The 25770-nt window shown below is 37.1% G+C and overlaps 1 protein-coding gene across 1 annotated transcript in view; it reads right to left on the minus strand.

Moving 5' to 3' along the window:
• Positions 1 to 9710: 9710 nt before the first annotated feature.
• LOC106872639 (isocitrate dehydrogenase [NADP], mitochondrial) overlaps positions 9711 to 25770 on the minus strand; it is a 41227-nt gene continuing 25167 nt past the window's right edge. The window contains exons 3-11 of the mRNA XM_014919699.3: positions 24804 to 24969; positions 23029 to 23189; positions 21348 to 21488; positions 20132 to 20268; positions 19623 to 19774; positions 17429 to 17541; positions 17141 to 17238; positions 15766 to 15858; positions 9711 to 12051 (exon numbers count right to left, since the gene is read on the minus strand). Coding sequence (XP_014775185.2) covers positions 11976 to 12051; positions 15766 to 15858; positions 17141 to 17238; positions 17429 to 17541; positions 19623 to 19774; positions 20132 to 20268; positions 21348 to 21488; positions 23029 to 23189; positions 24804 to 24969 — 1137 coding nt within the window. The 3' untranslated portion in view covers positions 9711 to 11975. The remainder of the gene's footprint in view (positions 12052 to 15765; positions 15859 to 17140; positions 17239 to 17428; positions 17542 to 19622; positions 19775 to 20131; positions 20269 to 21347; positions 21489 to 23028; positions 23190 to 24803; positions 24970 to 25770) is intronic.

The raw sequence follows: 25770 nt of genomic DNA on the forward strand, positions 1-25770 counted from the left end.
GGTACTTATTTAATCGACCCCGAAAGGATGAGAGGCAAAGTCGACCTCGGCGGAATTTGAACTCAGGACATAGAGACAGACGAAACACCGCTAAGCATTTCGCCCGGCGCGCTAACGTTTCTGCCAGCTCGCAGCCTTCTACTTGATTACATTATCTATTGTGTCCTTCTTAAGGCATTAGGGAGAATTTAACTCTTGCCAAAATACCATTCGAACCGCAAAGGAGGGTCTCCGTGCAGTACAATCCTCACGTTCTTCCGCCTCCCAAAACCGGAACAGGTCCCCGATTAAATCATTACACTGGACCAATGGTTCTCAATCAGGGTTCATATGATCTTTAGGGATCCATGTAAAATTTTGTTCGTTAAAAATTATCAGCAATAAATTAGTTATATTTCTTACAATATACAAAATATTATACTTTCTTTTATATAGGGTAAAGACTCCCTTCGGAGTCACAAGTCCTGGCAAGGTTGTTTATGGAAGACCAACAGTCGCCCATGCATACCAGCCTTCCCTCTCCACGCCACCGATGTTATCCAAGAGAAAGGCAAAAGGGCCGTTATATCTTGGCACCAGTGACGTCACAACTCATTTCTGCAGCTGAATGAACTGGCGCAACCTGAAATAAAGTGTCTTGCTCAAGAGCACAACACAGCCTTGACCAGGAATCGAACTCACTACTTCATGATAGTGAGCCAGATATTCTAACCACTGAGTCATGCGCCTTCTTTATACAATACCTAATAATATTTAATTATAAAAATATAATTGAAGGATTTTTTTAAACATTGAATAGCTATGAGAGCCTACCCAAGTAAAATAGAAACCAAAAGGGTCAATAGAGGAAAAATTGAGACCTTATAGTATCCATTTAATGACAGCAAGCCATAGCATGGACTAGAATTTGGCCCCTCGGTTCATGAAACTCCCGGGCAAATCAATGCATTGGGCCCTATTGTATATATTTATTGAAAACAATCCGCTGCATATTTAGATCCGAACTGAGGTCCCAAGGTAACTGATTAATATACCCATGCCTTAAGATGGTACTATTCCGATCTGTCTGGCACCTTTCCCAAAGGACCTCTACTAACTATGAAAAATCTGTTGTTTTTCCTCCACTTCTCAACCATTATGGTTCTGATACAAGTACTCCTCCTGAGAAAGCCTCCATCTTCTACTTTTCTAATTTTAAACACCTGATAAATTTCCACCAAATCTATTCCCTTCCATCCCGTTCAGGTTCCGCCTATTATAAAAATGAAAACTAAGTGCGGAAAACACGCTGATCGCTTCAAGCCTACCGGCTGTAAAAGATGTTCGTTTCACTACCTTCACAGATTGTACTTCAGAGCTAGTTCCTGTACTTTACCAAACTCTTCAAATTTACTCTCTACCCCAATCTGTGGAAGCACACGACTGTATTTCATTCTTAAAAGGTGCAACCCCTCACAATTCGTCAGTTATCGTTTTACCTCACTCCCATTATCTCAGAGATAATGGAGCAACACCCCCACCCTCACTGTCTCTTTCTCTCATTTCCTTTCTTGCACACTTTCTGTGTATCTCTCACACCAAATACCGCTTTCTTACGTAATTTCTGTTTTGCATTGTTGCTTTCATACATTTCCTCCTAAACTACTATTTTCTCCAACGACTCGTGTCCCCGTCTTCGTCTCTTCAATAACTACCAATACGGCTTCCGTAAATTATATTTGCGAGAAACCTACTCTTCTACGTCATTAACCAGTGAACACCTCTTGCGCTACGGAAATTTAGTGAAAGCAAAGCCAACCGCCTATGGACTCCAGCCAACTCCCATCGCTTGGGTCGGCAACTTCCTCCATCAGATCTCTCGCAGTCCGTGCTGAAAGAACATCTGTACGCGGAAGACGGAGATTTTTGATAAACGAAATGTTATTCTTTTTGTCCACAAAAGACAAATGCTGTCGTTACTATGAACGATAAAATGTCAAGGAAGCTTGAATGTTATTGCTTTTTGTGTAATTGTAAATAACACAAAAAATTAGATGCTGGTCGTTGCGTTGCTATCGCCGGTCGTTCATTGTGGTTATTGTCAGCTGCTGTTGGCCGTCTCTTATGGTACCTGTCAACGCTCTCTCCGAGCTCTTTGGTTAAGTAGCTAAGGCGCGCCGAATTTACAGTTTTAGATTTATTTTCCTTAACAAAAAGCTGTTAATGTTATGTAATAATAAATAGTGTTGTACTATACAAGGAGAAATCAGGATTGTGAACAGGTAAAGAAGGTGAATACAGGTGGTTTCTTTCTTTCTCTCTCTCTCTATATATAATAGTCTAACGGCTGAAACAAGATATATATCTTCCTGTATAATAAAACGCGGAGTGTGCTGTAGGCATAGAAGAGGTTAACAACTGCCGGAGTGGGAGTGCGTAGTAGTGAGAGATGCTAAAAGCAGGCGGACAACACTTAAAGACTTTGCTCCGAAGACGTTAGGGAAAGAAGAGTAAAACAACAAACGGAGTGGCAGTCAGAGGTGGCTAACTGGAGTTGGGGACACCACTTGAGATTTGAGTTTCCTCAGAAAGGGCACCATTGGCTGCAACTCTTTGACTTCTGTCTTTAAGGAAGCCATGCAGCCACTCACCCTGGTTACCAGCAATGCCAAAGTCTCGTAGCTTATGAAATATAATGCCATGATCGGATCTTTTTTAAAACGGGGGCCACATTTTTCATTAATGTTTTACGTAGTGTTTTTGGTACGGAAAGACTTTCAAACTTCGTATACTTATCTATTTTGTGTTATAGAACAGAAAAATATTTTTGTATTCGAATTTATTTCATGTAAAAAATTGTCTTATTTCGATAATTTCAACCAATCACTGACAAGTATTTAGTTGTTTATATTTACTCCTTTGGCTGATTAAGCGATGTAAAGCGTATTTAATCTCCATACCTTCGTTTTATTTGCTTTTTTCATTTTAAATTTGCTTTAACCCTAACCCTAGGGTTAGGGTTAGGGTTAATTGTTTCAGAATCGTTTGTTTATGTAGTCGGCACTTAATGTATATCGGCTGAATGGACGTCAGTGATTGGTTGAAATTACAGAAATACGACAACTTTAACATGGAATAACTTATGGATTTCTTTTTTTTTTAAAGAAGACTAAGAGAAAAAGATGTTTTATATGACAAATTCTACCAGTGTTCCAAGTTTCAAAGTGTTTCGTTAATGAAAAATGTGGCCCCCGTTTTAAAAAAGATCCCCATGATCTACCTATCAAATGCCTTTGCAAAGTCAATGTATATCACACTGCCATCTGAATGGTGAAGCAGCTGTTTCAAAACCCAGTCATAATGCTGTAAGAGTTGTGTGAGGCAGCTTCTTCTGATGATTCGCTCCATAACTTTACTGATATGTAAAGGATATTTTTCAACCGAACCGTTTCAATCGTATGATACTCCAATTCTGTATATGTACACATATACTAGTTTGCTGATATTTATTAATAGTTTTCCCCATTGTGGTGATGCGCCATTTTCTATCATTAATAAAACAGTCGATATTTTTGCCCACACGAGTATGCTAGTATATATTTAATTATCTATTTTACTTTTATATATATAAATATATAATTACATTTTCATGAATATTTAACTACATACATATCGAAACGCCTGTGTTAGAATGGGGGCAGCTGATGAAGGAGATGTTCTCTATGTGGCCTGTGTTTTCTGTACTCGTTTATCATTTTGTCTACGCTTTGTTTGCAATGTCTTGTACCCAGATATGCATCTATATATACAGGTAGATGTAAGTATGTACATACATGTACGTATATATGCATATACTCATTATTTGTATTATATATAACGTCATCGTCGTCGTTTAACTTCTGCTCTCCATGCTGGCATGGTTGGACGGTTTGACTGAGGAATGGCAAGTCAGAAGGCTGCTCCAAGCTCCAATCTGATCTGGCAAAGTTTCTACAGCTGGATGCCCTCCCTAACGTCAACCACTCCGAGTGTAGTGGGTGCTTTTTACGTGCCACCGGCACGGGATCAGTCAGCTAGCACTGGCATCGACCATGCTCGAATGGTGCTATAAATATATGTATATATATATATATATATATATATATATATGTGTGTGTGTGTGTGCGTATATATAATCATTACATTTATATAGCAATATATTATCACATTTACCTATTTATATCTAGGTCTTACAATCTCTTTTGCTCACGGTTTTACACACATCTATCTACATATACGTATTATATTTGTGTGTGAAAGAGAGAGAATTAAACACAGGCTGAGAGGAATACGTAGGTATATTTATATATCTAGAAGAGATAAATAGTTATATCTGATTCCCAAGCAAGTATCCTATTGAAGGTGATATATGACGTCAGAGGTAACATAATATACAAAACGCACAACAGAAAAAAAACCAAGCCAGACAAAAAGTTTCTTCTTTTGAAAGAAGAATGAACGGAGTAAAAACCTGTTTGATCTTGAACTGTCGACAAGTGACATGTATTCAGATTGTATTCATAAAAACGTTCGTATATTTGGGACAAAGCTGTTTTAACTATTTATTTTATACAGGTTTCCTGTTAAACGCAACTGGAAGAGAAGTTCTTAAATAAGTGTTTTAACAAACATGCTTGTTCTGTTTATTTGCTTTGTTGGGTCAACTTAGTTGAAGATAGGGTGTATTAATGCTTTTTCAGAATTTAAAATATTAGGGAGAGGTAGATATATAAACACACACGTACGGACGAAATACAGACAGACAGGTGCAGGAGTGGCTGCCTGCTAAGAAGCTTGCTTCCCCTAACACATGGTTCCGGGTTCAGTCGCACTGTGGGGCACATTGGGCAAGTGTCTTCTACAATACAATGCCCCGTCAACAGATTTGGTAGACAGAAACTGAAAGAAGCCTGTCGTGTATATATGTGTATCTGGCTCCCTCCACCATCACCGCCTGACAACTGGTGTTGGTGTGCTTACGTCCCCGTAATTTAGCGGTTCGGCAAAAGTTTCCAATAGAATAAGTACCATGTTTAACACACACACACACACACACACACAAAGAAAATACTGGGGTCGATTCATTCGACTAAAATTCCTGAAGGCGGTGCCCCAGCATGGTCGCAGTCTAATGACTGAAGCAAGTAAAAGATAAACATTTTAAACAATTTTGAGTCATTGGACTGCAGTACAGCCTTAAGAAATCCTAACCGAAAAATTACGACCCCAGTACTTATTCTACTAAGTTACAGGGACATAAACAAACTAACACCTACTGCCATGTGGTGGTGAGAGGACAAACACAGACACACTCATACAGTGAGTTAACAAATCCACTCACAAGGCATTTATTGGTTCGAGGCTATAGCAGAAGTCTCATGCAGGTGCCGCACAGCGAGACTAAACCTGAAACCACGTTAGGAAGGGCATCCAGCTGTAGAAACACTGCCAAATCAGATTGGAGCCTGGTGTAGCCATCTGGTTTCACCAGTCCTCAGTTAAATCGTCCAACCCATGCTAGCATGGGAAGCGGACGTTAAACAACGACGACGATACGTACAGACATATATATATATATATATATATATATATATATATATATATATATATACCGCCTGACTGGCCTTTGTAGGGTTTTTGAGCGAGATCCTTGCCAGTGCCCCTGGACTGGCTCTTGTGCGGGTGGCACATAAAAGACACCATTTCGAGCGTGGCCGTTTTCATGCGGATGACACGAAAAAGCACCCACTACACTCTGAGTGGTTGGCGTTAGGAAGGGCATCCAGCTGTAGAAACTCTGCCAAATTGGATTGGAGCCTGGTGTTGCCATCCGGTTTCACCAGTCCTCAGTCAAATCGTCCAACCCATGCTAGAATGGAAAGCGGACGTTAAACGACGACGACGTATTGATTGAAAGACACAAGGAAAGAGAGAAAGTATGCTTGCAAAAGCCTCGGAGGAAATGTATTGATTGATCAACGGGAGATCGTTTCAGCACCTTCCAGTGATATTAATCAGTAATAGTACTCAGAATAAATAGTCGTTAAGAAATCAGTGCTCTCAACAAAAGATCCTCAACCTGTCACAAACAGCAGCCAATTATTTTCTATGGACGAAATACATTGAAAAATGAAGCCTTTACTTAAGAGCTCAAACAGTTAGAAATAGCAGCCGAATTCCATTTATCTATTTTGCTTTACTCTTCCACTAGTTTCAGAAGATGACGAAGACAAACCAAGTCAGTGTAGGGTAATTATTCAAGATGCTTTGCCGAGTTAGGACCCATTCACAGAACTATTTCCACCATTGTCAAACCCACAGAATCGTTATATGGCTAATTAGATACTCTTAAATAGTTCAATCATAATATTGAAGGAATTACAACACAGTTGCTCAACCTCCTAAAATAGCAAGCATATATCAGATTAATGAACGGTTAAAAAAAAAAAAAAAAATTATAGGCGTAGGAGTGGCTGTGGTAAGTAGCCTGCTTACGAACCACATGGTTCCGGGTTCAGTCCCACTGCGTGGCACCTTGGGCAAGTGTCTTCTTCTATAGCCTCGGGCCGACCAAAGCCTTGTGAGTGGATTTGGTAGACGGAAACTGAAAAGAAGCCTGTCGTATATGTGTGTGTGTGTGTGTGTGTGTGTGTGTGTGTGTGTGTGTGTGTGTGTGTGTCCCCACCAACATCGCTTGACAACTGATGCTGGTGTGTTTACGTCCCCGTAACTTAGCGGTTCGGCAAAAGAGACCGATAGAATAAGTACTAGGCTTACATAGAATAAGTCCTGGGGTCGATTTGCTCGACTAAAGGCGGTGCTCCAGCATGGCCACAGTCAAATGACTGAAACAAGTAAAAGAGAAACTTGGATGTATCTGATGGTTCTTCTCTAAGATGCAGGCCTAGGAAAAGTGAATATTTTTCCCTTTTAAATTCTAAAAGACAAGCCAATGCCCAATCATGCAAGTCACTCCCCCCCCCTTGCTGAACAATCTTGGTACCAGTGTTATGACACGTGAACTCAACATTCAGATTCCCCTGTCAAATGTAATGCTTATTTATTTATTCACACCGTTTTGAATTGATCATGTATTACCTTGCAGTTTTGAAATTTTAATGACGTGATTATTTTTAGAATAACATTGTAGGGTAGGTGTAAGAGGTCAGATCTGGCTAGTTTGGAGATAAAACAGGTATATTATTTTGGCCAGTTTAAATGCCAAAGGGTTAAAGATCTCTAGTGGTAGTGGAAGGACAAAGGCAGATACAGTAAATGGGGTTCCACGGTTTTCATGCATCAAATCCACTTACAACGAATTTATCAGCTCAGAACTATAGAAGTCACTTGCACAAAGTGCCACACAGGAGAACTGAACCCAAAACCAGAGACATGAAACAGAGTCATCAATTTACAAAATTAAAGTCAGGACATAACAGTTTGTTCATATGAGAGGCTGAGTTATAGGCCAGTCAGTAGCCAGAAGCAGAGTTGATCCTTGTAGGATTTGAACTCAAAATATGAAGGGCCTGAACAAATACCACAAGGCCTTCATTTGATGCTCTAAATGGAGCCGCTTGAAATGGTCGTACTGCATCACATTTCAAGTTGCTCCATTTAATTGAATAATGCAATCATTACATCAATTAAATGCAGTGCTATCATCAGCTGCACAAATATATGTATAGAATTTTAACCAGTTGGACACAATGTAATTTTTCTCATACTTTAACAGAGCAAGATGGAAGGAATTCATGCTGTTGCTATTGTAGCGAAGAATAGACTACACTTCCAAGAAAGGCGTGAAACCCACTGGGGTCATAGCTTGTAAAGGATTGTGGTTTATTTCTAATTTGTCGTTAACTACTAAATTTAAGACTAGAGGACTTTGTCTGTTTAGAATGAAGGGCAAGAGTGAGCTGAGAGCTCATGGCTAGGTATGGTCATAAATATTGTCATATGTATCCCTTTCCCTCAGATAGGGAAGAACACATTAGGAGTAGTAAATTAGATATAAAGTAATTGTCTATAAAAGGAGGTTAGATAGTGGAAGACTAAATCATGATGTTAATTACCAGTTAAAGGAGCAAGATGCTAATAAAACCTAGGATGTTGATAGAGAGGAAATTTTATCTTGGGGTACTATGGGTGATTGTTTATAAACAATATTGTTAAGTTGTATAAAAATAAAATTTAAGATTATCAAAAATGATATCATAACCATAATAGGTAAACTGTGTGTATATATCAATTATCAACATTAACAAGGAAAGATTACATAGAATCAGTTTAATATTCATTCATGTACTTAATTACTTATTAGGTGGTTTCTATAAAGACTGCTCAGGACATTTACTTATGGAATACTGCAAAGATTAAAATGCTATCTATTAATTATAAGCCAAGAATCAGAAAAAATAAAGATGTGTACAGATACACACATATTTATATGGATCTAGTATAACCATCTTGCATAGACCTAAGTAGCTGAAAAAACTATTTAACAACAGTAACTTATAAGAGGTTAATAGGTAAGGATATCAAAATAACAATTTATAGAAAATATTAAATACATATAACCTACATTTAAAGAGACAGGGTATTAAAATTTGAGGTAGGGAAGAAATAAAAGTACCTGAAAAGAGGAGATGGGTATGGGCGTAGTGAGAGCTGTTAAATAAAATACGGAAAGTGCAGCCTTATATGATATGGGTGTGAGCTGTGCTCTATGAAAACTTATGTGACTTTTAAGTACAGGGACAAGAACAACCTGATGAATAATAGATTAGATCTAAGGGTATCATGTGTGCATAGCGTCACCCGTACGTTTAAGTATTTTTGAAATTATCAATTATAGGTGCCATACAATAACACGAATTTCTTTCATCTTCTTGCTCTGTTAAAGTATTTGAGAAAAATTATATTAATGTGTCCAACTGGTTAAAATTCTATTCATTTATGCAGCTGAGGATAGCCCTGCATTTAAATTGATGTAATGAGTGCATTGTTCAATTAAATGGAGCCACTTGAAATGGTCATACTGCATCACTTGATATCCTGTTGCTTATTTTGATTATATATATATATATATATAGGGGGAAGGGCCTGCCCCACCACCACTGATTGACAACCAGTGTCGGTGTGTTTATGTTCCCATAACTTAGCAATTCATCAAAAGAGACTGATAGAATAAGTACTAGACTTACAAAAGATTATTTTGTCAAATGTATTGCTTATTTACTCTCATTGTTTTATTTCATAGCTTCAAGATTTTGATGGTGTGATCATTTATTCTTAGAATGACATTGTAGGGTAAGAGTGAGATGTTGGATCTGGCCAGTTTGAACAGAAAAGAGGTAGAATATTTTGGCCAGATACGGCCAGTTTAAACCAGCCAAAACAGGCCCAAAATATTCTTTGTTTTATGTTCAAACCATCCAGATCTGGCCTTTCACCACTAACTTACACTCGTAAAAAATAATTACATAATTAAAATCCAAGCTATACAATAATGTAGATTAATTAAAAAAATGTGACTGAATAAACACCATAGTTGAAAGTGTAATGTGAATGCTCGAAGACTGATGCTTTTATAACAATTTTTAAAAATAAAAAATGCTGGTATAAACTTTATCAACCAAATTTTCCAGACGTGTATAAATACATGCGACTCAAGACAAAAATATCCAAGATAAGTTTAATTATTTTATTAACCATTTTGTTGTGTGTTATTTCTTTCTGCGTTGTTTAAATATATATGTATACACAACCCGCTTTTCGTAATACAAGGAGGGGTCTATAATTGATAAGATGACAGGGAGGGAGAGATATTACAAACTAACGGAAGTCAAGTAAATGATCAAAACAAGTTAAATATTATACAGAGGTTCGTCATTGTATTAGAAGAAAATTGTATTACTTTTGACTAGGTATATACAGCCAATCGACGTATGTCTCTACTACAACTTGACTACATCTGAGCCCTAGGGAATTCAATAATTTTTAACAGGCACAAAGATAAAATTGAGGGAGAGAGATGAGATAAAGAAACAGTTGATTAAATCAACCTCTGGGAATTTCGACTGGTGCTTGTTTTACAGAAATCAAAAGGGTTTCTAAAATAGGCACAAGGCCAGAAATTTTGGGAAGAAAGTCCAAGAAATCAACTCCAGTATTTGATGGGTACACCATATTATTGGCTCTGGGAGGAGGAAAAGCCAAGATGACCATCACAGGAATTGAACTTTGAACAAAGAGTTACAAAACCAGTAAACTGAGATAAATACAAAGAGAGCGAGAGAGAAAGCATATAACATCGACCATGTTATGCTGTATCCTCACTATAGCATAAATAGCTTAAATTTCATCTCTGTTGGATTGCTGGCAGAATGATAATGAACACATACAGCCAATTCTGTCCATTATTTTGCCAGCAATTGAGGTGTATATGCAACTATTTGTTTTTTCGCTCCAGAGCCCAGGTGGAGGGTAAAGTTAGCCACAGGGGACCAGGTCTGAGAGGGTTACATTCAAAATTTAATAATTTAGTATCCATTCAGTAGTAAATAGTTTCACTGACAATGGATTTTAGTTTTAAATTTTTTACAAGGAAATTTTTGATGTTTTAACAAGAGAATTGAAAAAGGGAGAATATGAGAGAGGTGAGAGGAGGAAACATAAGCGATATATGGCTTGGAATTTTTTTTTTTTGTTCTACAGATGTTACAAGACGGACAATACAATAAACTACCCTCTATCTCAATACTCCCACAGAAACATTTCAACATCTTGCTGAAAGTTTGCCTTAAGACCCAAAAGCATTTCATGAACCCTGAAAGATGGATAAAGGAAAATAGGAAGAGGAGCAAGAATGGAATGGTGAAAGAGAGAGAGATAATGAGGACAGTAGAGGTGGGGTAGGAGATGAAAGGGAAAGTTAATACCAGCAGGATTTCATTTTAAAATGTAAGAGATTCAACTACATGCTGCAAAGTATTTAATTTCACACCGATTCTGTCACTCACTACCCCCTAATAACAATGCTAATATCAGTTTCAAACTTTGGCACAAGGCCAGCAATTTCAGGGATGGGGTAAGTTGAATCAACCCCAGTGGTCTACTGGTATTTATTTTATCAACCTTGAAAGGATGAAAGATAAAGCTGACCTTGGCAGAATTTGAACTCAGAACAAAGAGACGAAATGGCACTAAGTATTTTGCTGGCGTGCTAATGATTCTGCCAACTTGTACCCTTAATAATAATTCTAATTTGGGCACAAGGCCAGAAATTCTGAGGTAAAGGGGTTTGTCAATTACATCAACCTTAGCAGAACAGGTACTTATTTTATTGATTTCAAGAGGATAGAAAGGCAAAGCTGATCTCAGAATTTGAATTCAGAATCTGAAGAGCTGGACAAAATGCCACTGAGCATTTTATCTGATACACTGACAATTCTGCCAGCTTACAGCCTTGATAATCCTTTCTGCTAGAAGAACAAAGCATGGAATTAGAGACATGCTAAACATTGACCCAGAAAGGATGAAAGGCAATGCCCTTAATAAATTTCTTACATAGGCACAAGGATTGAAATGTTAAGAGGGAAAAGAAATAGCTAATTCCATCAACCTCAGTACTTGACTGGTACTTTATCAAACCAGGTGAGACGGAAAGCAAAGTTGACCATAGGTGAGTGTATTTGAACTCACAAACAGTAACGAGCCAGAACAAATACTGCAAGGCATTTTGTCAGGTGTTCTGATCCTGCCAGTCCATCCCCATCCCTGACCCCGCTGATAACAATAAGTGAAGAAAGGATAAAGAAAGAGAAAGAATGATCACGAACTAGCTTCCATCTACCCTCCGACTCCTTAACCACTAAACGTTTATCCTCCTTGTAATACTAAAAAAAGGGTTTGGCCTAAAAGATCGGATGAACATGTCTAAACATCGGCATCCATTACAAATGATTGTCGACTGTCTCTGCGATGGCTTCCAGGAAGTCCATTGTGATTAGGTAATGTTCAGGCTTGACACTGTAAGAGAAAGAAACAAGAATTAGGTCTTAATTGTACAAGTTTAACACACAAACATAAGCAGCAATTTCCCTCACAACCCTTCGGTTTCATAGAGACAGTCATCACCACCCAAGGTTATACATGACCATATCTGGTCATGAGGAAATATATTACCTTGCTTGGAAACAGGTAAAAGGCTGGAGACAGTAAGTGCATCCGGCTACAGAAAATCTGCCTCAATAAACTGACACAAGCACAGGAAATACATGTTAAAACAAGGATGATGATGTCCACAAAAAGGTAAAGTAAAAATCACATCACCACCGGGAAAAGTTTTGAGGTCAGTAAAGCAAGATAATAGAATGTGCGTCATTGTTGACAATATTGCTTCATCTTTCTGCAGTGAATAATCACATGACCACTTATTAACTGCCAAGTAACAAAGGCTCCTACATAAGGAGAAAAAGAGTGGGGGATGACAGACAAAGCAACTAGTTCACATTAGAATGTGACACCTATTTACAAAGTAACTGATCTCATACACAATGGTGGGGTGAGAGAGAGGATAGAAGACAACTATTTATTGACTAGAAAACTATAGAGGCAACAAGCTGCAAGCAAAAGCCCCTTAAGAAACCAATGAAGAAGCTTCTTTCTGTGTGATGGTGGTGGTGGTGGTTTTGATCCAAGTCAGCCCTGCTAGAGCAAACTTATGTTCAACAATATTCCAAATGGTTACAGGGTTAAGAAGCTCATTTTGCAACCACATGGTCTCAGGTTCAATTCTACTGTCCAGCACCTTGGGCAAGTATCTGCTACAGCTCCAAGCAGACCAATGCCATGTGAATGAATTTGGTAGATGGAAACTGTGCAGAAACCCATGTGTTTGGCTGTCAAACAGCAAGGTGGGACAAACATGAAGTTTTGATTACAGCCCCGTAACTTAGCAGTTTGGTAAAAGTGATCAATAGAATAAATATTGGAGTTGATTTGCTCAACTAAAATCCTTCAAAGCAGTGCTCCAGCATGAATGAACAAATAAAAGATAAAAGACCTACATAATACAGAAATTTGGTAGCTATTTCTTGCAAATTGAGAGACCATACAGAAGCCCTATCAGCAGCTTCTCTGTGAGACCTAACCTACTAAAATAGAAAAATCCTCTTCAAATTGCACCACCTTGAAAAGCAGGGACACAGCTGGATAATGTAGTTTTAAATACACAGTGCCTCAGAGAAGCAGATGACATCACCTTCACTGAGATACTTGTATTTTCTAGGTCAGCTCAAACAAGACTGAATTAGGTCAAAATAACAAGCTGTCAGTCTCTTTCTCTCACAAACACAATGAAGGCCCTAGAAAGGACGTTTTCATAAAACTTGCTTAACACAACCTTACTGGAGGGTCATAGTGGTAGGTTGGCAAGACCCACACACCCCTCTAGTGTGTTATTTCTTTTCTGAGTCCTTTGGACGCTCACAATTGCTCAAGTAGGTGATTATAGTACACAAAAACATTTCTCCTCTATCTTATATTTTTCATTTGATTTTCACTGTGCCAGGAAAGCCCACAAAATGGGGGATCAGTTTGGAAAATTTGTGAAGCAAATACTGGGTACTGCTGTGGATTTAGCTTTTATACAGGGAAAAAGAGACAATAATGTTAGTCAGCATGGCCTAGGGTACAATGTGGTCTGGAATTTATCACGTCCATACCATAACCAGGGCCGTATATTATTTTTTGACCGATTTTTTAGTTCGGTCAAACTTGCGGTGGATTTAGAAGCTGTGGAAACGTATACGTGTGCTACAATAATGGCTCAGTAGAAAAAGGGCTGCTGTTGAATATAAGAAAAAAAAGAGGTGAAATAATCCAACAGCAGAAATGAAATCTGCTAGCAACCGCATACAGAGATAAGAGGCAGATACATTTTCTATCTACCAGTGCACAACCATGTATAGATGAAAATGGCACTCCGTTTGTGAACCTTGATTATAACAGGTACATGGGTGGTGTGGATTGGCTGAACCAGATGGGGAGTTATTATCCGGTTGGTAGACCAGGTAATAAATGGTGGCAATACCTGGTTTGGTATATAGTAAACATGAGCATTGTCAATGCATTTATATTATATACCAAATCAGGAGGGGTTTGCAAGCGGTGTGACCATCTGCGGTTCCGAGCAGATGTTGCAACGCAGTTGAGAGCAGGTTATTCCTCCAAAAAAAAATAACTGCAGGAAGGAAAAGCAAAGCCTGCCAGAGAGATATCCCTCTGAGTTCAGCTGATCTACATAAATTAGAAAAAATTGGGGGTCGCAAAAGGCAGTGCCATGAATGTCAAAATCAACAAAGGAAAACTCCCAGTGGACGGCCAGTTGAAACGTCTTTCCAATGTGCATTCTGTAAGGTTGAAGTATGTAGAGTGGGATGTTTCACAACTTTCCATGACAGAAATATTGTGTGAATATTTTTTATATGTATGTATAATTAGATTGTATAAATATTTTTCAAATTTACTTAGTTTTACTTTATATTTTAATTTACCTGTAAGGTGAGTGACAAGTTTTGATATAATTTCTATTGTAAATCTTTATTATATATTCTCCTGTGTATGAGTATATTTCATTTAGCTGTATTCAATTTTCTACTATTTCCAGTATTTCAGTTTATTTTACCTTTATGGTACACCTGTTCTTCTGTGCATTAAATTCAATTGATAATCTAGTGATGTGCACAAGTCTTCTATATCAAAATTGTTGCATACCCAATTGACTATTAGCTGATGACACATTTTCTATGGTAATGTTTAAATAAAATCAAAATTTAAATATTTTTACATTTTGCTCAGTTTACCTGGATTTACCTGTAATAAGAGTCACTTTGAGACAAAAATTATGCAATAAAATTGATTAAGAACCCTTTCTTCAATTATGTTCCAAATATCACATTAATATGTTGATAAATAAAAAAGTTACAGGTGTTCAATGAGACGAGTCTAAATTCATGATTATTTTAGAATTTAATTGAAACTCATGAGGGGTGTATTTTGGTCAGAAATATAGTAACGAAAAGGTTAATAATTTCTACTACAGGTATAGGGCCTGAAATATTCTAGGGGAAAGGGCTTGTCAATTACATAGACTTTTGTGCACAACTGGTACTTCATTGATTCTGAAGGGACGAAAGGAAAAGTTGACCCAGGCAGAATTTGAACTTGGAACATAAAGACGAATGGAATGATTAAAAAAAAGTATACACAGTATACATAGTATATGACAGTAAGGTGGGGAAGAGGGTAATAGTGAAAAAAAATACATAAATAATGGCCAACTATCACTAAGAATTGGGATTGTTAAAAGCAAAAGAGGAAAACATTTCTACGTTGGTAGGATTGAACAGTTTAACTGGATCTGCCGAGCTCCAAGGTTTTGTTGGGCTTTAATGTCAGCTTTCACAGTTTTTACACACTGGGTGCCCTTCCTAAATCCAACAACAACATGCATCAGGTTCATTTTTTGATGTCACTGGTACTAGTGAAATTGCCTAATGAAAGGAAAAAATTCTCACTAATTAAATGGGAGGAATTTGAGAGGTGGGAGGTGGGTAGCTTTATACCAGATATTGAAGCTGAAGTGAAAGGGACAAGCACAAGTATCTGGCTATAGAGGAGCTACATGGCTAACTATTATATAGGGGCAGGTGGGGGTAGTTGAGGAAACAAAATACTTACTTCTTAAGGCCATGAATACAGCCAGCCAAATCTTTGGTCATTTTTCCGGCATCAACAGTCTCAACACAGGCAGCTTCTAAGACATTAGCAAACCTAAAAATGGAAAACATTAAATAGAATTGGTGTCAGAATATGGGGGTGGCATCATCTGAAGGCTAAAATGATGTAAAAGTGCATTATGACTAGTATTATGTAATAACATCTGATTGCCTGGTCAGTCATGTGATTAGAATAAGCCATCCACAAACAAAATAATGGTTTCAAATTTTGCCATGAGGGCAGCCAATTTTTTGGGTGGGGAGTCGATTACATTGACTTCAGTGTTCAACAGGTACTTATTTTATTGACCCCAAAAGAATGAAAGGCAAAGGACATTGTAAGTGTAAGAAGCCACACCTGGCCAATTTGAACATAAAATTAGTAAAATATTTGGCACAGATACGGTCAGTATAAACATTCTAATCCATCTTTGACCACACTTCTAATGAAGGTGTTGGACTCAAGATCATAAAGGTCATGGGCTCAATTCCTGTAGTGGGCAGTTAATAGTCTTCACAAGGAAAGAATTGGTTGGAGTTTATCAAGATAGATTTTTCTGTAGCTAGATGCCTTTCCTGTTGCCAAGAGATGGGTTGGTACTGAACAAGTTAACCCATAAGTATTTAAAGCAGCCAAATCTGGCCTTTCATATCTATCCTACAATGTCCGTATAAAAATAAACAATCATTGAAATCTCAATGCTACAAGATAATGTACAATTACTTGAAAACCATGTGAATAAATAAGAATTACATTGGACAGTAATTTGAATGCTAAAGGGTTAAAATAAAACCCAATATTCCTTTCTGTTACTATAGGCAGAAATGCTGAAACTTTGCAGAAGTAGGAGAGTCAATTACATCAACCCCAGTGTGTAACTAGTTATTTAGAAGGTGAAGTCTGACAAAATGCTGCTAAGCAGTTTTGTTCAGCATGCTAATGATTCTGCCAGCCTGCTGCCTTAAAAATATAAATATTGGTTTCAAATTTTGGTACAAGGCCAGCAATTTCAGGGGAGAGGCTAAGTCAATTACATCAACCCCCAGATTGCAAATGGTACTTATTCTTATCAAGCCTGGCAGGATGAAAGGCAAAGTTGACTTTGGTGGACCTTGAACTCAGAACGTAAAGTAGATGATATGCTGCCAAGCATTTCCCCCAGATTGCCGCCTTAATATTACCATTTAAATGACTGCTTTCCATGCTGGCATGGGTTGGATGCTTTTAGCAGGAGCTGGCCAGTTCATTTTGGCATGGTTTCTATGGCTGGATGACCTTTCTAATAGCAACCACTGTTGTGTGTTACTGGCACTAAAATATTAAATGACAAACTCACCTGATCAGATTTTGATTATTATCTAACTTGCCTCGGTGCTCCAATCCACGAGTCCAAGCAAAAATGCTAGCAATAGGGTTGGTACTTGTTGGGTTACCCTGGAAATATAAAAAAAAAAAAAAAGAATATATAGGACCATGTACTGGAAGATTTTTGAATTTTATTTGGGCAGTGTAGTGACAGAAACATTAAACCTTTGCTAAGCATTTTCTCTGATGTATAAAGTCTGCTAGCTCACCACTTTTTGCACACACAGAATATGCTGAAGAATCCAGTTATGAAACTTACCTTTTGATGTTCTCGGAAATGCCTGGTTACTGTACCATGGGCAGCCTCTGCCTCAATTGTCTTACCATCAGGGCATACCAATACACTTGTCATTAGACCGAGGGAACCATAACCTGCAGGTAAAAAAAATTTTAATGCACACAGAGTGAGCTACATCACAAGTAAAATGAAAATGAGTGAAAGGATGAGGTGTTTAACAGTCTTTACTGGCAAACAGGAGAAAAAACTAGTGAAATAAGAGGTTTAAGCAGGATGAGAAACAGGAAGTCTTGAAACACCGACAAATAATGATGGAAAACAAAATCTTTATGGAATTCACTTTTCTAAATTTGATAAAAGAACTTCAAGTTACAAGTAAAAAAAAAAAAAGACATTTTGGTGGCATAAGTATTCATTCTTATACACTTTTGTCATCACATGCAAATAATCAACCAGCCTTTTGGCTTGTATCATTTACTATTTTACAATCAAAATGTACAGTCACTGAGCAAGAAATTTAACAACAGTCCCATCTGTCATTTTGACTATGTACCATTACCTAAATTAACCCATTTGATACTAACTCAGAGAATGCATTTAGTTCTATGATGCAAAATTCCTGCTTTAAAATGATTTACATAATCTTCCAAAATTTTATGTTACTTTGTTCCAAACATTAACACTGATAAAAATTATTTTACTAAATTTGTTATTTTAAAAATTAATCAAAACAAAGGGTAGTGTATGTTAGTAGGAATATGCTAATAGAAGAGTTAATCTGAAATTCTTTTATTGGTTTGGATCACTGAACTGTGATAATCTGGGACAGAGTTTAGCTGATTTAAATTCAGCTCCAGTATTTTTCCTTCTTTAACCCTTCAATGTTCAAATCATTCTGCCAAATGTAATATTTACTAACATTGCTTTGAATTAATTATACATTATCTCATAGCTTTGAAATTTTGAAGATATTATTGTGTATATTTAGACTGATATTGTAGGAAAAGTGTTGAGAAGCCAAATCTAGCTGGTTTGAACATAAAACAGGTAGAATATTTCAGTTGGATATGACTGGTTTAACTTTTTTTAGTCAGGAGAGAAGGTAGCAGTTATTGATTCTTCACAGAACCTTCAAAACTTGAGGGAGGCTTCCAAAAACTAGAAGTTTGGTCTGGATGTTAACAAGAGGTACACAAAGCACCAGATGGTGATGGTGGTCAATTGGGGAGTGAATTAAACCAGCTTCATTTATTGGCTTTAGAAAGAATGAAGACAAAAAGTTGACCAAAGTAACAAACTGATCTCAGAGCTGTGACTAAAACTGATGCTCAACCAAATTTGTCACCAAATACCTAAAATATTTAGCTCTATATCAAAACTTTTTGGATTCCCCCCTCCCATCATTTTAACATCTATTTTTCCCAGCAGTCACATGAAATTACGTTGAGAGATTACTCCAAGGCTGGATGCACTTCCTGTTGTCTCTCAGTTGAGGATTGTAAACAAAACACCATTTTGAATGAATATCATTGCTTAATACTTAACCACACAGCCATTGAACTAGATAAATCTAAAATTAGCCCCGTCACCTTGCACAGATCCCTCATCTAAAATGTGTAGGTTCTTGCAACATCACACCCAATGGTTCCAGGTGCTTTGGGGGTCTTCTATCAGTTTTAAGTTGACCAATGTTAGTGCCAGTGAAATTTTGTAGACAGCCATCATTATCCCTTAATATCCATTTTCCATGCTGGCATTGGCTGGACAGTTTGACCAGGGCTGGCATTGGCTGGACAGTTTGACCAGGGCTGGCATTGGCTGGACAGTTTGACCAGGGCTGGCATTGGCTGGACAGTTTGACCAGGGCTGGCATTGGCTGGACAGTTTGACCAGGGCTGGCAAGCTGGAGAGGTGCACCAGGTTCTGTCGGATTTGGCTTGGTTTCTGTGGTGGGATGCCATTCCTAACGCCAAGCCTAGAGTTTATACACGTTTATATTACCAGAAAATAAAAAGCAACTTGCACATTCAAATAACAGTATGTCAAACTGAATTACTTCTTACAACATCGACTTCAAGTTTTGCATTCTATGAGAACAATGATATAAGTAGCAGACAAAGTACTAGGGCTGAGAAGTTGGTGCTCCAGCATGGCTACAGTTCAGTGAAAGGAGAGAGAGGCTTTACATACATAGATTCAAATATGAGCAACCTACCTTGGGCAACAATATCAGATTGTACATCCCCATCATAGTTCTTGCAACTCCATACAAAACCACCACTTGATTTAAGTGCTTGGGCAACCATGTCATCAATGAGACGGTGCTCGTACCAAATTCCAAGGTCATCAAATTTCTTGGCATATTCACTGAAATGGTAAAGCATTTATCATATAGACTTAATTATTAAAAAAACAAAAACAAAATCAATATCAAGGACATCTTAAACCAAATCCAGAGAAAGACCACTCAGTTGACAAGAATTTTCTCAAGCATATTCTATGGGCTTCCACAGTTTCCACCTACCAAATTTACTCAAAGCATTGGTTGGCCAGGAGCTATATTATAAGACATTTAATCAAGGTGCTGTGCAACAGGATTGAACTCAAAATCATTTGGTTGGAAAGTAAGCTTCTTAAGAAGCTCGAGATCTTAGCTGTGTGTGTGCATGCAAGAGACAGTGACTGATCCAGTTGAAGAAGATGAGAAGAGAAACAAGAACTTACGCTTGGTAGATTTCTTCAAAGATATCCTTGAAACGACCATCATAGCGCTTGAGAATTGTGTTTTTGGTACTCATGTAAAGTGGCCATTTCTTCATCAGGGCATATTGGAATGAAGCATGGGCAAAGTCACGGATCGACTAGGAAAGGAAAAAATGCAAATGAACAACAATGTATTGGTTTAATATATTTTGCAGGCATGGCTGTGTGGCTATGAAACCCACTTTGCATTCACACTTTAGGTTCAGTCCAATTGTAAGGCATTATATGAGAAAGGGTCTATCATATTGTATTACTCAACACTTGTTTTACGAAAGGGGAGATTGGCTTTTGCCTATGAATGGAAACAAGGCTTGTAACATCAGGTCAATGGTGCACAGAAACAATATGACTGTCTAACCTTCAGATTACTCAGTCAAATGTAATGCTAGTTTATTCACATTATTTTGAATTAAATTAATTATGCACTATTTTGTAGCTTTGAAGTTTTGATGTCATTGCTTATTTTTGGAATGATGTTGGATTGGAATGAGAAGCCAGATCTGGTTGGCTTGAACAGAGCAAGCAGACTATTTGGGCTTGATATGGACAGCCATGTAAAAATAAATGCCACAGAGGATTAATGGAAAGAAGGAAATCCATTGTTTGCCTTCACCTCCTCCTCTTCCTCCTTCACATCTTTATGATTGAAGCTAATTGATTTTAATATTAAGGATTAAAAGCAAGCTTCAGAATCAGATCTTTAAGAGCTTATTTTGCCCTCTATTTGGCAAAATGTAAATGGACTTTGTACAGATATATGTCAGTTTACATTTTAATAATTAACCATCAGCTACTGTCAACAATTGACTGGGAGAGAAAGAATTTCAATTAAATGTCACGACCAGCAGTTTTAAAGAGAGAGGAAGTTGATTATATCAATCCCAAAACTTGCTGGTGCTTGCTTTTTGTTGCTAAGCATTTTGTCCACTGTGTAAATTCTGCCAACTTGCTACATAATTGTCAAATAAATAAGGAAGTTACAAACAAGATGAGAGACCATTTAGTGTAACAGAGTATGAATACGAAGTTTGAAATTGTTTAGTTAAAAATAAACAAAAAAAAACATTAAAAATCTGTGAGCGAAACTGAACAGATCCAAATTTGTAGGTTAAATTGTAGCAAGATTGCCATGGAAACAGAATGGTAAAAGAGGAAGGAGAAAAACAAAACTACACACCTGATCTGTGTTGTACATTCCCATACCAACTCCACCAGCTTTGAAGTTGAAGATTGTCATTCTTTGCTCTTGACCATTCTCTGGGGTGAAAACCATTTCCAATTTACCAGGGCCAGGTATCACCAAATCGGTAGCTTTATACTGAAATAAAGAAAGGTCAAAGATTGTCGGATGTTTTAAAGTATTGATACATGAAAACTATGTTGCTTAACATTTTGCTTACCAATTCCGTCTCACTGCAGTGCAGAGTGAATATACTTTTTAACGTCTCTACAGATTTCCTATAGAAATTTTAGCTAGCAATAATTTGTTACATTTTGTATATGAATATGTTTGATGTAAACAATGTGATTAAGGATTCTTGCATCGTCTTCAGCACCAACTCATTAACCATCCATGAATACATTGCTCAAATAGCTATCAAATATGGATGGATAAAACAACCAGATATACTGATTTTTACATAAACAGTCACGGCAGCTGGTAGGTAGATTGCTTATAGAACCAGCAATTAACAGAATGAATATATTTGTTCTGTACCATGGAGAGATACACAGGGTATAAAACATTATGAACTAAAACATGCAGAGAGAGAGAAACATTTATTACAAAATTAGACCACTGATTTCGCCTTACTGGCACTTGTGCCGGTGGCATGTGAACAAAACATTGGACTGACTCCTGTGTAGGTGGCACATAAAAAACACCATCTGAGTGTGGCCATTGCCAGGCACGTAAAAAGCACCCACTACACTGAGTGGTTGGCGTTAGGAAGGGCATTAGAAACTCTGCCAGATCAGATAGGAGCCATCTGGTTCGCCAATCCATAGTCAAATCGTTCAACCCATGCTAGCATGGAAAGCTGACGTTAAATGATGATGCAAAAGAAAATATGGCACAAAATAGTCTTTGAAGGCAAAGATCCAATCACACATGATTGTAAAGTTTATTTAGCAACCACTTGGTTCTAGGTTCAAACCCTTTATATAGAACTTTGGGCAAGTATTTTCAGCTCACTAACTTTTGGTTGCCATTTGATCTTTGATATAAACAATGGCAAAAAAACTGGGAATGAGTTTCAGAATAAGAATGCTTTATGTGAAATTTGTTCTGTCCATGTTGTACAAACAGCCCCTTTCTCAGTCAGAAATGCAGCAAACCAGTTATGGGTCTCTTAGAATTATATTAAAATGTTAAGGTGGGGAGCTAGCAAATTTATTAATTCATTGGACAAAATGCATTGCGACATCTTTTTCTGTCCTGAATTTAAACTTTTTGAAGTCGATTTTACTTTCCATCCTTTCGAAGTTGATAAAATAAATACCAGTTGAGCAAAGAGGATCATGTAATTGACTTCCCCTAAAAAATTATTGACCCCAGTTCTGTTTTCTTTTAGTTAAACTGCCAAGTTATGACAATATAAACACACACATTTGACAGTCTTCTTTCCGTTTCTGTCTACCGAATCCACTTACAAAGCTTTGCTTGACCTGGTGTTCTGGAAGACTTGTCCAAAGTGCCAAGGAGTGGGACTGAACCCAGAACTATGTGGTTGGGAAGCAAACTTCTTGCTACACAGCAATGTCTGCACCCAGAACAATACTTTACAACATACACCGAAATAAGACTGTAAGTCTAACCAAGACTTGACCTGAACAACGATGATAATGTACATTCTTACCTGATCACCATGGGCATGTCTGCCAATTGTAATAGCTTGGGTCCATCCAGGTACGAGACGAGGGATAGTCTTGCAAATAATTGGCTCACGGAAAACGGTGCCGCCTAAGATATTTCTTATGGTACCATTTGGACTCAGCCACATTTTCTTTAGGTTGAATTCTAGGTAAGAGAAGAGAGAAAATAGAATAGTTGATTAATGTCAGGTAATTCAGGTGACCAGTGAGGATGTGGAGTCAACTGGAATTGGTAAAAATTAGTCTGACTAAATGCAAATTGCAATAAATCTTGTTAAAATCTATATATTTAAAGACAATAATTTAACCTCATTTGATGATGATGATGATGATGATACCAACCTTCCTGAGATCAACCCTAGTTCGATAAGAAACTTAGTTTTGAGGTGATTTAGATTAAATTTCCTGTTAATTTATTTTCCAAAGAATTTTTTCTCAAAATTGAAACAAACTCAGTGAAACAAATGTGATGGTAGCAGAGAGGAAGATGAATGTTTTGGATCAATGCTGTCATCCTTTTTGATGGGCTGTCATAAGCAGAAATATCTGTGTAAGGCCAATGCAGTCTGTCTTTATATTCGACAACAAAATCTGTTAAATGTTCAAGGGAATCATTCAGTCTTACATGCAGTCCAAGAAACATTTTCATCAATCAACTCAACCAGTTACCACAGCAGACCAACAACCAGAACATCCATACTTTCAAAGTGTTTCCCAACCATTTTTTTTTTCACTTATGGACCTCTCCGATTCCCATTTTATTTGGACAAACCTTCAGAGTCATCCAAGGTTTTAAAAATCCTATCATATTTTTAGAAATTGTATAAAATCAAAATATTTTGTCTTGAAGTATATAACCAATATCTTGGAGCTAAATCTTATCACCATTATCTTATATAGACCCCATTTGAGAACCACTGCTTTAACCCTTTAGCATTTAAACTGACTATATCTGGCCAAAATATTCTACCTGCTTTATGTTCTAACCAGCCAGATCTAGTCTATCATGCTAACCCTTCAATGTTATAAAATACAACAATTCACATCATCAAAATTTCAAAGCTACAAAATAATGCATGATTAATTAAAAACAATTTGAATGAAAAATTACATTTGACAGAATACCTGAATGCTAAAGGGTTAAATGAATAATTTGAAGAGTTACATCAGCCATATATGGTATATTTCCATCAATAGATAAATATTATCTGTCTAATTAAAATTAGACGAGCCACAATTAGAGTTGGCTTTACATACTTGGTGACTGAATTTTCTTTTTTTTTTTGGGTCGTTAAACTTTTTAGCATTCAGATCATTGTCAAATTTAATGTTTATTCATCGTTTTGAATTAATTATGCATTATCTCATAACTTTGAGATTTCAATGATGTAATTGTATATCTTTTAAATTTTATTGTAGGATAGGTGAAGGAGAATGGCTCTGGTCAGTTCAACCATAAAACAAGTAGAATATTTTGACTGAATATGGTAGGACTAAATGTTAACGGGTTAAACCCTTTGATACCAACAGGCTTGAGACTGCTCCTGGTTCTGTAATACCAAATTTTCTGTTTCAAAGTCATCTAAATTTAAATCTTCCTTCAAAATTTCATATAGATTTATGCGCCAAACTGTTCAATCAACTCTTAACACAAAATTGGCATTAATTCTACAAATCCCTTCACTAAAGAGTCATTCAATTATACAGATTTAAGTGTATTTGCAGCCAGGAGATTTAGCTGGAGTATATTAATACTGACCTTCCACTCGGGCCTCGTCTGGAGTGATAGTAGCACATTTAATCCCAACATTGTACTTCAAGATGGCGTGGGCAGAATCAATAGTGACCTGATCATCGGTGGCATCTCGGTGTGGAAGACCCAAATCGAAGTATTTGCAATCCACCTTCACATATGGGAAGATTAGCTATAATAAAGAAGAAAAAACAAAGGGGAGTTTATTACAAATATAAAAAAAAACAAAAAAAAAAACACTAAAGAAATGTAAGTAAGTGTATGTGCTTAATTATATGTGCAATATAATAGATTACATTTGTAGATCATATATGCCGTCCCATGATGGTAAGATCAACAAAAAAAGTATTCCATCTGTTGAGAGATCATTATTTAATAAACACAATTTATGATTTATGTGCTACTATTAGTTTCATGTGTTGAGAACATGCCAAACAGTGTTTTATAACATGCCTAGTGAGCCAGCGCAATCATCAGACACTGCCCACATGGAATAATGAACTAAAAATGGGACAAGAGAAAAAAAACAAGAAATATATATAGTTGAACAAGTCGACCCCAGTGTTCTTTTTTTTGAAGCCCAGTACTTATTTTATCAGTCAATTTTGCTAAACTGCTAGGTCACAGGGATGTAAGCACACCACCACTGGTTGTCAAGCAACAGAAGGGGACAAACAGATACATATATACAGCAGGTTTCTCCCAGTTTCTGCCTACTAAATCCACTCACAAAGCTTTGATTGTCCCATTCGTTAACATTAGCTTGAAGAGCCACATGCCTGCACCTATATATATATATATATATATATATATATATATGCATACACACACCACACATATGCATGCTTAATATGTAGAGAGATCAGTATGATTTGGGCAATCACCACATCAGCATTTCATGTACAAACCTGGATAGCATTCCAGTAACCAAAAGGAAAATAAATTTTCAAAACTAATTAATCTATGCTAATAC

Source organism: Octopus bimaculoides, chromosome 25, assembly GCF_046866305.1.
Source record: "Octopus bimaculoides isolate indiv1 chromosome 25, ASM4686630v1, whole genome shotgun sequence".
In the NCBI taxonomy this organism is placed as follows: Eukaryota; Metazoa; Mollusca; class Cephalopoda; order Octopoda; family Octopodidae; genus Octopus; species Octopus bimaculoides.